Source organism: Loxodonta africana, chromosome 3, assembly GCF_030014295.1.
Source record: "Loxodonta africana isolate mLoxAfr1 chromosome 3, mLoxAfr1.hap2, whole genome shotgun sequence".
NCBI lineage: Eukaryota > Metazoa > Chordata > Mammalia > Proboscidea > Elephantidae > Loxodonta > Loxodonta africana.
This window is the reverse complement of record NC_087344.1, coordinates 89,174,900-89,187,212: the sequence shown is the minus strand read 5'-3', so window position 1 is coordinate 89,187,212 and position 12,313 is coordinate 89,174,900. Positions and strand designations below refer to the sequence as shown.

The 12,313-nt window shown below is 38.9% G+C and overlaps 1 protein-coding gene across 4 annotated transcripts in view; it reads left to right on the top strand.

Moving 5' to 3' along the window:
• EPS15 (epidermal growth factor receptor pathway substrate 15) overlaps positions 1 to 2,583 on the top strand; it is a 176,969-nt gene extending 174,386 nt beyond the window's left edge. For all 4 annotated transcript variants that reach the window (XM_064281947.1, XM_064281949.1, XM_064281950.1 and 1 more), the window contains one exon: positions 1,238 to 2,583. In XM_064281947.1, coding sequence (XP_064138017.1) covers positions 1,238 to 1,384 — 147 coding nt within the window. In that variant the 3' untranslated portion in view covers positions 1,385 to 2,583. The remainder of the gene's footprint in view (positions 1 to 1,237) is intronic.
• Positions 2,584 to 12,313: the final 9,730 nt, after the last annotated feature.

The window sequence follows — 12,313 nt, the reverse complement described above, 5'->3', positions numbered from 1 at the left end:
TTGTTAGATGAAATTTTAACAGTTTTGAAGCAGAGAATCAAGAATTGGCCTTCTTAGGAGATAAGAATCCTTTTACTTGATATAAAATAACCTTCTGGCAATTAATACCTTAAATTCAGTTTCTGTAAGTCACAACCTGATTACAGTGAGTCTTGAATAATCGCTGAGGCTGTTTTGCTTATTTCATACTCCAGAATCTCAGTATGCTACAGTATAAATCAGTATATAATCTTTTTTATTCATTTTGAAAAAAATACTAAGTATTATGTTTGTAAATTTCAAAGACCCTGTAATTCCCTAGGGAAAAAAGCTACCAGTTTCAAAAACCCTGACAGTTTCTTCCATTTCATCCTTTTAGGGGGTTCCTCCATATCATAGACCTTTAAATCAAGTAGAATTTTTACTTTCTGTCAAGGTTACTGCTGGAGTGGATAAAAATATTTCTCCAACCTAATGATTACAGTGGTAAGGTTTTGTTGTAACTGCCCTCGTTGGCACCAATGGTTAAGTTCTCAACTACATACTAGCTCAAAGGTCGGCAGTTTGAACCTACCCAAAGGCAACCTGCTTCCAAAAGGTCACAGCCTTGAAAACCCTGTACTCTACACACATGGGGTTGCCGTGGGTCAGAACTGACTTGATGACAACCAGCAATAACAAGATTTTATTTAGGCTGGGTCAAAAAGTTCTCAAAGCCTGACAAAAGTTAAAGAAATGATTTGGTCCACATCTTGCTTAGTTTACCCTGTTACATTATCTATAGAAAAATCAGCACAATTTTTGCTTGATAGTTTCTGTACCTGAGGGACTAGGATAAGCTAGAGAATTACTGAGGAGGTTAAGTTAAAAATGATTTGACTTGTGAAGATGCTTACTAAAGTTGAAGTAGTAAATATTTTGCATTAGATCAAAAAGGCTAACCCTCTACTGTTTTTAAATCCTCTAATCCATCTTAAGCATTCCTCCTTTTTTAAAGTGATATTTTAGTGTTTACCTTTATAGATTTTCTGTCTGCAGACTGCACTCTTTTTTTTTTTTTTTTAATTAAACCCCGATTTAATAACTAGTTAAACCTAAATGTCTTTTCAGGAAAAAAAATTAAAAACAAGTAAGACTATTCTCAGAACCCTTCAGATGAAACAAATAGTTAATGCCCTTTTGTAAAAACTTTTCCTTCTTTTCTTTTTATTTATTTTATTCATTGATTCATTCATTCGTTTGGTCTTATAAATGGCAGTATCCCTCTGAAGAAGATATGATTGAATGGGCCAAGAGAGAAAGCGAGAGAGAGGAAGAGCAGAGGCTTGCCCGACTGAATCAGCAAGAGCAAGAAGACTTAGAACTGGCTATTGCACTCAGCAAATCTGAGATATCAGAAGCATGAAGAATTCTCATGTCCTTTGTCAACAATACTCTTCTTCCTGAATACTGAAGCTATTTACAATGTGTATCAAACTACCTATGAGCATGGGGATACAGAGGTTTGAGATTCCTGTAAATGTGACAAAAGTTTGTTTTTTGTTTTTTTTTAACTCCATTTCAGATTTGTCTTCCCACCCCCATATAAACAGTAACCCAGTCAGACGACATCACCTCGGCCCCTGTTCTGGTGTGCATTTACTGTGAGCTTTTGCCTGTCTGTGCTACTTTAACTTGTAAAAGCCAGAGCACCCAAGCTTCTGCCTTCTGGAATATAGAGAAATAGTTTCATCCCTGCTCTACCCTTGTTCTGTGGTGATTCTGATGATAGCCAGTGGATTCCTAAAGTTTGCAGTATTCACCCCGATTTGAATGGTTGGGGGAGGGGAAGGGAAAAAGCATCCTATTTCTTTTATGGTGGTGCAGATTGGCTACTTTAAAGGGCATGTTTGCATTTCCTTTTAATAAAAATGCTGTTTAGTTTGTTTTTTAGGGACAAGGAAAACTTTTTGCATAAATTGACTCACCTGCTTAAAAAGAGCTGTTCTAGGTTGAATCATTATAGGTTCAGATTCAGTCTTTTCCTAAATAAAAACATTAAAGCCTCATTTGTGAAATATGTTTTAAAAATAATTTCTGTGGATTTAAAGAATTTTACATCAACAGACACCTTTCCATTGTTTGCAAATTAATAAAATCAGTTACTTACAAATCAAATTTGTAAGAATATGCACATCTGAAGTGCTAGACGGTGAGAAAAATTTGTCACCTAAAGTCTACCCATCAATCTAAGGTAAGCAAAAGGCTTAACACGGGAGCCATTCTGCCTTTGCTGTGGCACTGACCTCTTTAGTTCATAATAGGTTTATTTTTGTACTTTTGCAGAAGAAATTTTAGCAAGCTAGAACTGGAAGGTACTTTAACTTTTCCTGTATGTATTTTTGTTTTCCTTAATGAAGGCTCACTTACTTGACTTGAAATGTAAAATCTTTCACTGAATACAAATGGAAAAGGTGGTATGTATTAAATCATATTGTTGCTTTTTTTCCATTCTCATGATTTAAAAATATTTTATTTATTTTCTTCATATTCTTCACTTATAAAATTGGCAAGCTAGCAAAAAAAAAAAAAAAAATTTTTTTTTTTTAATTAGGAGAGAAGAAACCTGCCAATCACCAAAGCTCTTCACATGTTAAAAGCCCATCTCCTGTAAAACTGACCTAGCAGACGAGCTGAGTTTGAAATAAACTGAAATAGGCAGTAAACTGTAGAGTAACTTTAATTTTTTGACTTAAATAATCTTTTGAATACCAAGATAAATTCACGTAAAAACTCATTAAAATTCTCTGGAATCACCAAGTCAAGGTGGTATTGATTTGTGTTCATCAGGTTACTTATTGCCTAACTTATAAATAAATTCAAAAGTATCTGACTCATTTTATCTTGAAATGGTGCTTTTTTTCTCACCATGCATAATTGGACTGCTACAGTTCCAAACAAAATTTAAACCACTGTCTTGCACTGCTAACTTTTTTCTACTTTTATAAATGGGAACATTTCAGCATATAAGTCTTATATATGAAGCAAGGGCTGAATCATTATCACAAGGCTTTAATTTTGCTAAAGTGATCCAGTGACCTAAGGATATACTGCAAAAGTTGATTGAGAATTAGCGTTGGGAGTTGTGAAAGGTAGTGGGCTTTTGGTTTTTTTTTCTTCCCCTTAACTCTTCAGGAAAAAGGTAAGTTGACTTGAACAACCTTCTTTTGCACTGGGAAAATGAACAAAGGTTTGAAATGCTTTTGAAATATTTCTTTGTATTTAAAAAAACATTCTGGAAAATATTAAATATCTGTAACTTATATACACCAACTTTCAATGTAATAAGTATACCCTAATCTTATGTATGTTTAACTGGATTACATAGATTATTATCTTTTGTTAAAATATGTATACTCAGTGGACCAATATAATATTAAAATATGTATATATTATATAAATATATATATATCACCATGCTCACTTGTGTAGGATGACTGTCTTAAGAGCTCTTTGTGTTTATATTTTACATTGTTGACTCTGGCTCCAGAGCCTGTGTTTGAAAAGGACATATAAGTATTGCTGAGGCACTAAGTGGCACTACTTAGAAAGTTTTAACCATCTTCTACGTACTTGTTCAGGTTGATCGGGACTGTCTTTATAGAATTTTCTCTTACCTTTCAAAATTCCACATTGTAGCCTGTAATTATGAGAATAATAAACTATAAATTAAACATACTACCCATATATCCTATCTGAATTGGAGTTTTGCACAGTTCTCTGATTATGTCTGTGCTCTGTCTGAGGAGGGGTATGTATGTTGTTATTAGCTGCCATCAAGTCAATTTCAATTCATGGCAACCCCATGTGTACAGAGCACAATTGTACCATAGAGTGTTCAAGTCTCTGATATTTTGGAAGCAGATTGTCAGACCCGTCTTCCCAGGTGCCTCTGGGTGGGTTCAAACTGCCAGCCTTTCAGCTAATAGTCGAGCATTTTAACTGCCTGCACCACCCAGGGACTACAGTCAAGTAATAAGATTAATATGTGGAAAGCGCTTGGGGCAGTACCTGCTATAGAATAAATGCTCAATAAATGATAACTGTTATTATTAGTTATGTCCTGTTATTTTGAAATAAAGATAGTATATGCCTAGAGTAGTACCTGAAACGTAGGTATACATTTGTTGAATGAAGATTTGTGACTCTGGGAGGGCAATATGATGTAATAAATTCATACATCCCTGGGATTGAATCTCTGTTATGCCATCTTTAAAAAAATGACAACCTCCATGAGCCTCATTTTCCTTATCCAGTGAGGATCATAACACCTCACGGACAGAATCGTTCTAAAGATTACATGTGTTACTGCAGGGAACATAGTAGATTCTCAATAGGTGTTTCCTTTCTCTTCTATTTAAAAACAATTCAGGATTTGACTTTAACGGGGTTTTTTTTAGTATTATTTATTTTAATTAAACAAATTCAGCCACATTATTATTAATAGTAAAACTAGCTATTGGTTATTAAATGTACATTATGTGTGTTTTCTCATTTAATCTTCAGCCCTTAGTACCAAAACCAAACCAAACCCAGTGCTGTGGAGTCGATTCTGACTCATAGCGACCCTATAGGACAGAGTAGAACTGCCCCATAGAGTTTCCAAGGAGTGCCTGGTGGATTCGAACTGCCGACCCTTTGGTTAGCAGCCATAGCACTTAGCTACTATGCCACCAGGGTTTCCTCAGCCCTTAGTAGGTACTTATTGTTATCCTATTTTAGAAATGAGAAAACTGAGGCTCAAAAAGTTAAAATGATGTGCTTCAGATCATATAGCAACTACACATAGCAGGACCAGGACTCTCTGATTCCAAAACATGATACTCTGGGCAGTTTCCTATGCTTTGTCTCATTTTGTGTGGGAAAAAAAAAAATTGCTCATAGGAAATGCTAGGAATGGAACACGATAAATAACAACAAGTAACATTTATTAATCTCTAATTTTAGGCATGATCCTAAGTGCTTTGCATATCTTAGTTCATTTAATCCTCACAACAGTAACCTTGTAGACTATAAAACCAACAAACTCGTTGCCTTTTAGTCGATTCCGACTCATAGGTACTATCATTGTCTTCATTTTACTGAAAAGGTGCCCTCACTAGGCCACAGCTGTGCAACTAGTAAGTGACAGTCCTGGAATTTGAACCCAGGAGACTGGCTCCAGAGTTTTGACCACATCTCCTTACTTTTGCTAGAGGTGAGAAGCCAGGGGAGAAGTATCATAAGGCAAATAATCCATGTAATCTCTGCTCTTGCAGATTAGTGGAATAATCCTACTATATATCACCTGGCATCTTAAAAAACATCTTCCACTTCCCCTGTTTGAGTGTTAGTAGGATTTAGAACAGCTTCTGACAAATGAAAGCACTCACCCAATGTTAGTTATTAGTAAGTGATAAGTCCATGGGGAAAGGGCCAACCTTGCTCTTTATCGAAGAAATATAAATTTTAAAACCGTAAAGCTAGCAAAAATGAAAATTCATCAGTGCTGTCAAGGTTCTGGAAAGAACCCATTAAAAAGGAGGCAGAAAATGAATCTTGAAGAGTTTACCACACAGATGAAGGGCACAGTCATGTATGTATAACAACACAGGAGTAGGGCACGTTACGTGTTTTTTTCTCTCTCTCCCGTGTGCTTAGCAAGCAGCAAGTACTGAAGTAGTTCAGTGCGACTGGACTTTGAGTTTAAGAACAATCTCATTAGTGGCGTTTTGTAGGACGGCTTTTGGAGAAAACCAAGTAAGGTAGGGAGAGTCGTTAGACTGTTGAAGTCATCCAGGTCAGAAGGTAAGGACCTAAAATGTGGCTGTGGCCGAGGCCTGAGAGAACAGGACCAATTGGAGAGCTATTTAGGAGAATCAACAGGCTTTAGGTTAGATGTAGGTGGTGATGGAAAAAGTTCCCAAACTGATCACCTGGAGGGCTTATTATAATACAGATTGCTGGACCCCACCCTCAGCGTATCTGATTCAGTAGGTCTAAAGTGGGACCAAAGAATTTGTATTTCAGACAGGCTCCCGGTTGATGCTGAGGCTACTGGTCCTGGGACCACAGATAACTTCAAAGTCTCTTTGTTCTCCTGCAAGTTTTATTAAATCTACTTATTTAATCTTCAATATTAAATATTAAAAGTGGATTCCGCTTCTTAGTGTCAGGCACGTCTAACCAATCTTGTGGATCAAAAAAAAAAAAAAAAAACAGTTGCCATTGAGACGATTCCAATTCATGGCAGCCCTGTGCGTGTCAGAGCTGCTCCATAGGGTTTTCAGTGGCTGATTGTTTCGGAAGTAGATCACTAGGCTGTTTTTCTGAGGAGGCACCTCTGGGTGAACTCCAGCGTTTCGGTTAGTAGCCAAGCACGGTAACGATTTGCACCACCCAGAGACTTCTTGTGGATAGGCAGAGTTTTAAAAAATAGTAATGGCACATTAACACTTAGCACTGCTATGTGCCCAGTATTGTTTGGAGTACTTCATATATACTGATCTGATTCTTTTAATCTCCAAAACACCCTTTTAAGGTAAGTACTGTTATTACCACTTTACAGATGAGAAAACTGAGGTACAAAGAGGCTAAATAATGCCCAAGAATACATAGCTAAAAAATGTCAAAGCTAGGATTCAAACTCAAGCAGCCTGGCTCCAGAATCCATGCCCACTCTGCTGTAAGATAATTACATTAAAACACTTGCCTGCATACACATCTGTAGTGTACCTCTTACTGTCAGAAAACAGTACTGCCTGAGTTCTAAAAAATGCATTCCATTCACCTTTGCTGAGGCCTAGTGTGTGCTGGGTACCAGACTTGAATGAGGGCCTTGCCATCAGTGGTATAGTGGGGGAGATAGACATCTATTGATATTTAATTGCATACCAAGGGTTATCATAGAGCTGCGACACCCGGAGGAGGGGGAGAATAGTTCTCCCTGAGAAGGCTTCCTGGTGGAGTTGTTCCTAGAACACGGTAGTCTGCTCCTCTGCACCTAGCATTAGTAAAAACATAGGTGGTGACTGTCGAAATAATGGTTCCAGACTGTTACATGTCAGGGTTCTGTCAAATAGGAGAGGCCAGCAGACGTCTCCCAGGAGGCCTTATTTAAATGGCATTCATGATTTTCAGGAATTCAACCTGGTCAAAGGTCTAAACTTCAAGTTCAGAAACCTGATTTTCATCAGTAAAACAGGGACAGATTTCTCATTAAGCAAGTTCATAGGGACTCAGGTAGAAACCAGTTTGTCAGTTTCCAGTAAAAATAAGCAATTGCTACAGGGATTGTGGTACCCACAATTGTGGTACCCACAATTAGTGGAACAAGGCTCCCTCTCCCTTGCCAGTGCTTGGATAACTCCTGCCTCTGAGGCTTGTCTTGCTGTCCGCATCCAGGGCTGCCCTCCAGTGCACATGTTTTTTAGATTAATATGTTTAATTAGGTTACAGTCTGGTTTGGCTGGTTGGGTAGTATCTTAGTCATCTAGTGCTGCAATATCAGAAATACAAGTGGATGGCTTTAACAAAGAGAAGCTTTTCTCTCACAGTCCAGTAGGCTAGAAGTTGGAATTCAGGGTGCCAGCTCCAGGTGAAGTCTTTCTCTCTCTGTTGGCTCTGGAGGAAGGTCCTTGTCATCAGTCTTCCTTTGGTCTGGGAGCATCTCAGCACAGGAACCTCAGGTCCAAAGGACATGCTTTGCTCCCAGCACTGCTTTCTTGTTGGTATGAAGTTCCCATCTTATATCGCAAAAGCGATTGGCTAAAGACACTATCTAGTCTTGTAGATCTCATCAATATAACTGCCACTAATCCAGCTCATTACATCGTAGTGATAGGATTTACAACACATAGGAAGATCACATCAGATGACAAAATGGTAGACAGTCATACTGGGAATCATGACCTAACCAAGTTGACACTTATTTTGGGGGGACACAATTCAATCCATGACAGGTAGCCATAATATTTCTTTGGGGTAACTTTGCATATCTTTGATCCATTGTATGTGGACTCTATTTCCTCCTGAGACAGACTTTCCCCATTGTCTGAGTTAGTGAAGCATCTCAGTTCCTCGGCTTTGATTCCACCCTTTCATTAATCATTTATTGAATGCATATGTGCCAGGTTGTGTCCCTGTCCCATCAACCTTCAAACCATCAACATGTTCCAACAAGCCAGCCTTTTAAATATCTCTCACATTTGACCCCTCCATCCCTAGTCCCATTGTCTCAGTTCAGGCCTTCGTCATTTCAAGACTATTGCCAAAACCTCCTAATCACTCTGCCACTAGTCTTTTTTTTTTTTTCTCTCTCTCCATCCAGACCATCCCCATGGTTCAGTCGGATTCTAGAATTAAAATCTGCCCCTATCACTCCTACATGAAACATGCCACTGGTTCCCCATCATACTCATGTTACAGTACTAACTCCTTCGAGGGCTTTTCCCTCATACCTTGATTTCTGATTGGTATTTTATCAGTAGTGACTTGAAATAGATACGACAGTTTTTTTTTGTTTTGTTTTTCTTTTTCCCCTTTAAACAAATCTGGAGAAAATGCTGTTTGAGGGAAATATACCTTAATCTGTTTGTGGTGTATAGAATCCTGTTGGAATGTGCGTGATTTCACCTAACTTGGGGTTTTTCATACAGTGGCTTGTGATACACTAGTTGGATCATGAAGTCAATTCAGTGAATCATGAGCAACATGGAACAATGTAAACTGAGTGGAATAGTAAACTCACTTGTACTCCTAACCAGCTCCATGATTAGTAGTTCCTCTCTTAGTATCTAGTGCTGCTATAAAAAACAAGTAGATGGCTTTAACAAGCAAGAATTTATTCTTTCACAGTTTAGGAGGCTAGAAGTCCGAATTCAGAACACCCGGTCTAGGGGAAGGTTTTCTATCTCTTGATTCTGGGGGAAGGTTGTTGTCTCCTTTCAGCATCTGTAGGCCTGGCGTTCCTTGGAGATCTTAATGTGCCTTGGTACAAGTCTTCCCCTGGGCCTAGGAGGTTCTCAAGTGCAGGGGCCCCAGGTCCAAAGGATGTGCTCTGCTGCTGGCTGTTCTTGGGGGTAGTGAGGTGCGTCTCCCCTCTGCTCGCTTTTCTCTCCCTTTATCTCTCGTAAGATAAAAGGTGTGACTCAAGCAAGGCTGTGGCTTGAATAAGGCTGTGAATTGAGTCATACCTTCTTAAAAAGCTGTGACTCAGATACACCTCACATTGATCCTCCCTTATTAACATAAAAAACCGGAAACCAAATCCCTTGCCTCAAATTGATTCCAACTAATGGCAGCCCTATGGATTAACCTATTGTTGTTAGGTGCTGTCAAGTAGATTCCAGCATGCAGCAACCCTGTGTACAAGAGAACAAAGCACTACCAGATCCTGCGCCATCCGCACAATCCTTGTTATGCTTGAGCCCACTGTTGCAGCGACTGTGTCAGTTCATCTCGTTGAGGGTCTTCCCCTTTTTCTCTGACCCTCTACCAAACATGATGTCCTTCTCCAGGGACTGGTCATCACTTCCAGGGGGCACTCTGGCTGTATTTCTTCCAAGACAGATTTGTTTGTTCTTCTGGCAGTCCACAGTATATTCAGTATTCTTTGCCAACACTACAAAGGCATCAGTTCTTCAGTTTTCATTATTCGTTGTACAGCTTTCACATGCATATGAGGCAATTGAAAATATCATGGCTTGGGTCAGGCTCACCTTTGTCCTCAAAGTGACATCTTTGCTTTTTAACACTTGAAAGAGGTCTTTTGCAGCAGATTTGCCCAATGCAATACATCATTTGATTTCTTGACTGGTGCTTCCATGGACGTTGATCGTGGATCCAAGTAAAATGAAATCCTTGACAACTTCAGTATTTTCTCCATTTATCCTGGTATTGCTTATTGGTCCAGTTGTGAGGATTTTTGTTTTCTTTATGTTGAGGTGTAATCCATACTGATGGCTGTGGTCTTTGATCTTCATTAGTAAGTGCTTCAAGTCCTCTTCACATTCAGCAAGCAAGGTTTTGTCATCTGCATATGGCAGGTTGTTAATGTGTCTTTCGCCAAACTTGATGCCTCATTCTTCTTCATAGAGGCTAGTTTCTGGGATTGTTTGCTCAGTGTATGCATTGAATAAGTATGGTGAAAGGATACAACCCTGACACACACCTTTCTTGATTTTAAACCATGCAGTATCCCCTTGCTGTGTTCGAACGACTGCCTCTTGGTTTGTGTACAGGTTCCTCACAAGCACGATTAAGTGTTCTGGAATTCCCATTCTTGGTAGTGTTATTCATAATCTGTTATGACCCACACAACCGAATGCCTTTGCATAGTCAGAAAAACACAGGTGAACATCTTCCTGGTATTCTCTGGCTTCAGCCAGAATCCATATGACATCAGCAACAATATCCCTGGTTCCACATCCTCTTCTGAATCCAGCGTGAATTTCTGGCAGTTCCCTGTTGATGTACTGCTGCAACTGCTTTTGAATGATCTTCAGCAAAATTTTACTTGTGTGTGATGTTAATGATATTGTTCAATAGTTTCCACATTCCGTTGGATCACCTTTCTTTGGAATGGTAACAAATATGGATCTCTTCCAGCCAGTTGGCCAGGTAACTGAGGCAAAGGCAAGTGAGCACCTACAAGACTGCATCCCTTTCCTGAAACATCTCAATTTGTATTCCGCCAATTCCTGGAGCCTTGTTTTTTGCCAGTACCTCCAGTGCAGCTTGGACTTCCTCAGCACCATAGGTTCTTGATCATATGCTATCTCCTGAAATTGTTGAACATTGACCAATTCTTTTTGATGCAGTAACTCTGTGTATTCCTTCCATTTCTTTTGATGCTCCCTGCGTTGTTCAATATTTTGTCCACAGAATCCTTCAATACTACAACTTGAGGCTGGAGATTTTTGTTCAGTTCTTTTCACCTTTGAAATGCCAAGCATGTTCTTCCCTTTTCTAACTCCAGGTATTTCTTCGCACATATTATAATAGTGTACTTTGTCTTCTTGAGCTGCCCTTTGAAATCTTCTGTTTAGCTCTTTTACTTCATCATTTCTTCTTTTTGCTTTAGCTACTCTATGTTCAAGAGCAACTTTCAGTGCTTTCTGACATCCATTTTGGTCTTTTCTTTCTTTCATGTCTTTTTAATGACTTTTTGCTTTCTTCATGTGTGATGTCTTAGGTTATTAGTGTTCAACGTGTGAAATCTGAGATGGTCTCCAAATTCAGGTGGGATATACTGCAGGTCATATTTTGGCTCTTGTGGACTTGTTTTAATTTTCTTCAGCCTTAACTTGAACTTGCAAATAAGCAATTGATGGTCTGTTCCTCAGTGGTCCCTGGTCTTGTTCTGACAGATGATTTTGAGCTTTTCCATTGTCTCTCTCTACAGATGTAGTCGATTTGATTCCTGTGTTTTCCATCTGGTAAGGTCCATGTGTATATTAAAAAAAAAAACTGAAACCAAACCTGTTGACATTGAGTCGATTCCTACTCATAGCAACCCTATAGGGCAGAGTAGAACTGCTCCATAGGGTTTCCAAGGAATAACTGGTGGATTTGAACTACCAACTTTTTGGTTAGTAGCCAAACTCTTAACCACTGCACCACCAGGAGGTTAGGATTTACAACACATCACAAAATGGAGGCTAATTACATCAGATCACAAAATGGAAGATAACCACACAATACTGGGAATCATGGCCTGGCCAATTTGACACATATTTTGGGGGAACACAGTTCAATGCATGACACTCTCCAGTCTTACTTTATACTCCTACCTGCTTCCCTTCTCATGGTATTGTGAAGCAATTCTTAGACATTGTGCTTCTTTTGTTAAGTATGTTAATAACCAGCATTTTAAAAATCTCTTTGAGGTAAGAAATGTTGATTCTAATGTATTCAGGTGAATGATATAAAAAATTATCTCATGGAGGTGAAGGTGTGTCTCTGCAGGAAGGCCCCATCCATTTTTCTTCCCAACCCCAACAAGCGTATAGAATGTGTTCAGCTGCCCAGCATCTAAGGGCTCAGTCTAAGCCTCTCCCTTCTATTTCCTCTGGAGTCAGAACTTGAGAGGAATATGTTATTTTGTTGGAAGGAGACATTTATTGAAGGCCTCTGAGCCTGACACTAAAACTTTTAATATATGTTGTTTAATCCTAACAACATTCAAAACAGTTACAAAACATGAGGTATAGAGACAAATGACTTGGTAGAGAGGCCAAGCCAGGTTCTAGTCTTGGTGTGTCGTAGACTTGCTCTCCCACCACACCAGGCTGCCTTTGGATCACCTGGCCTTAAA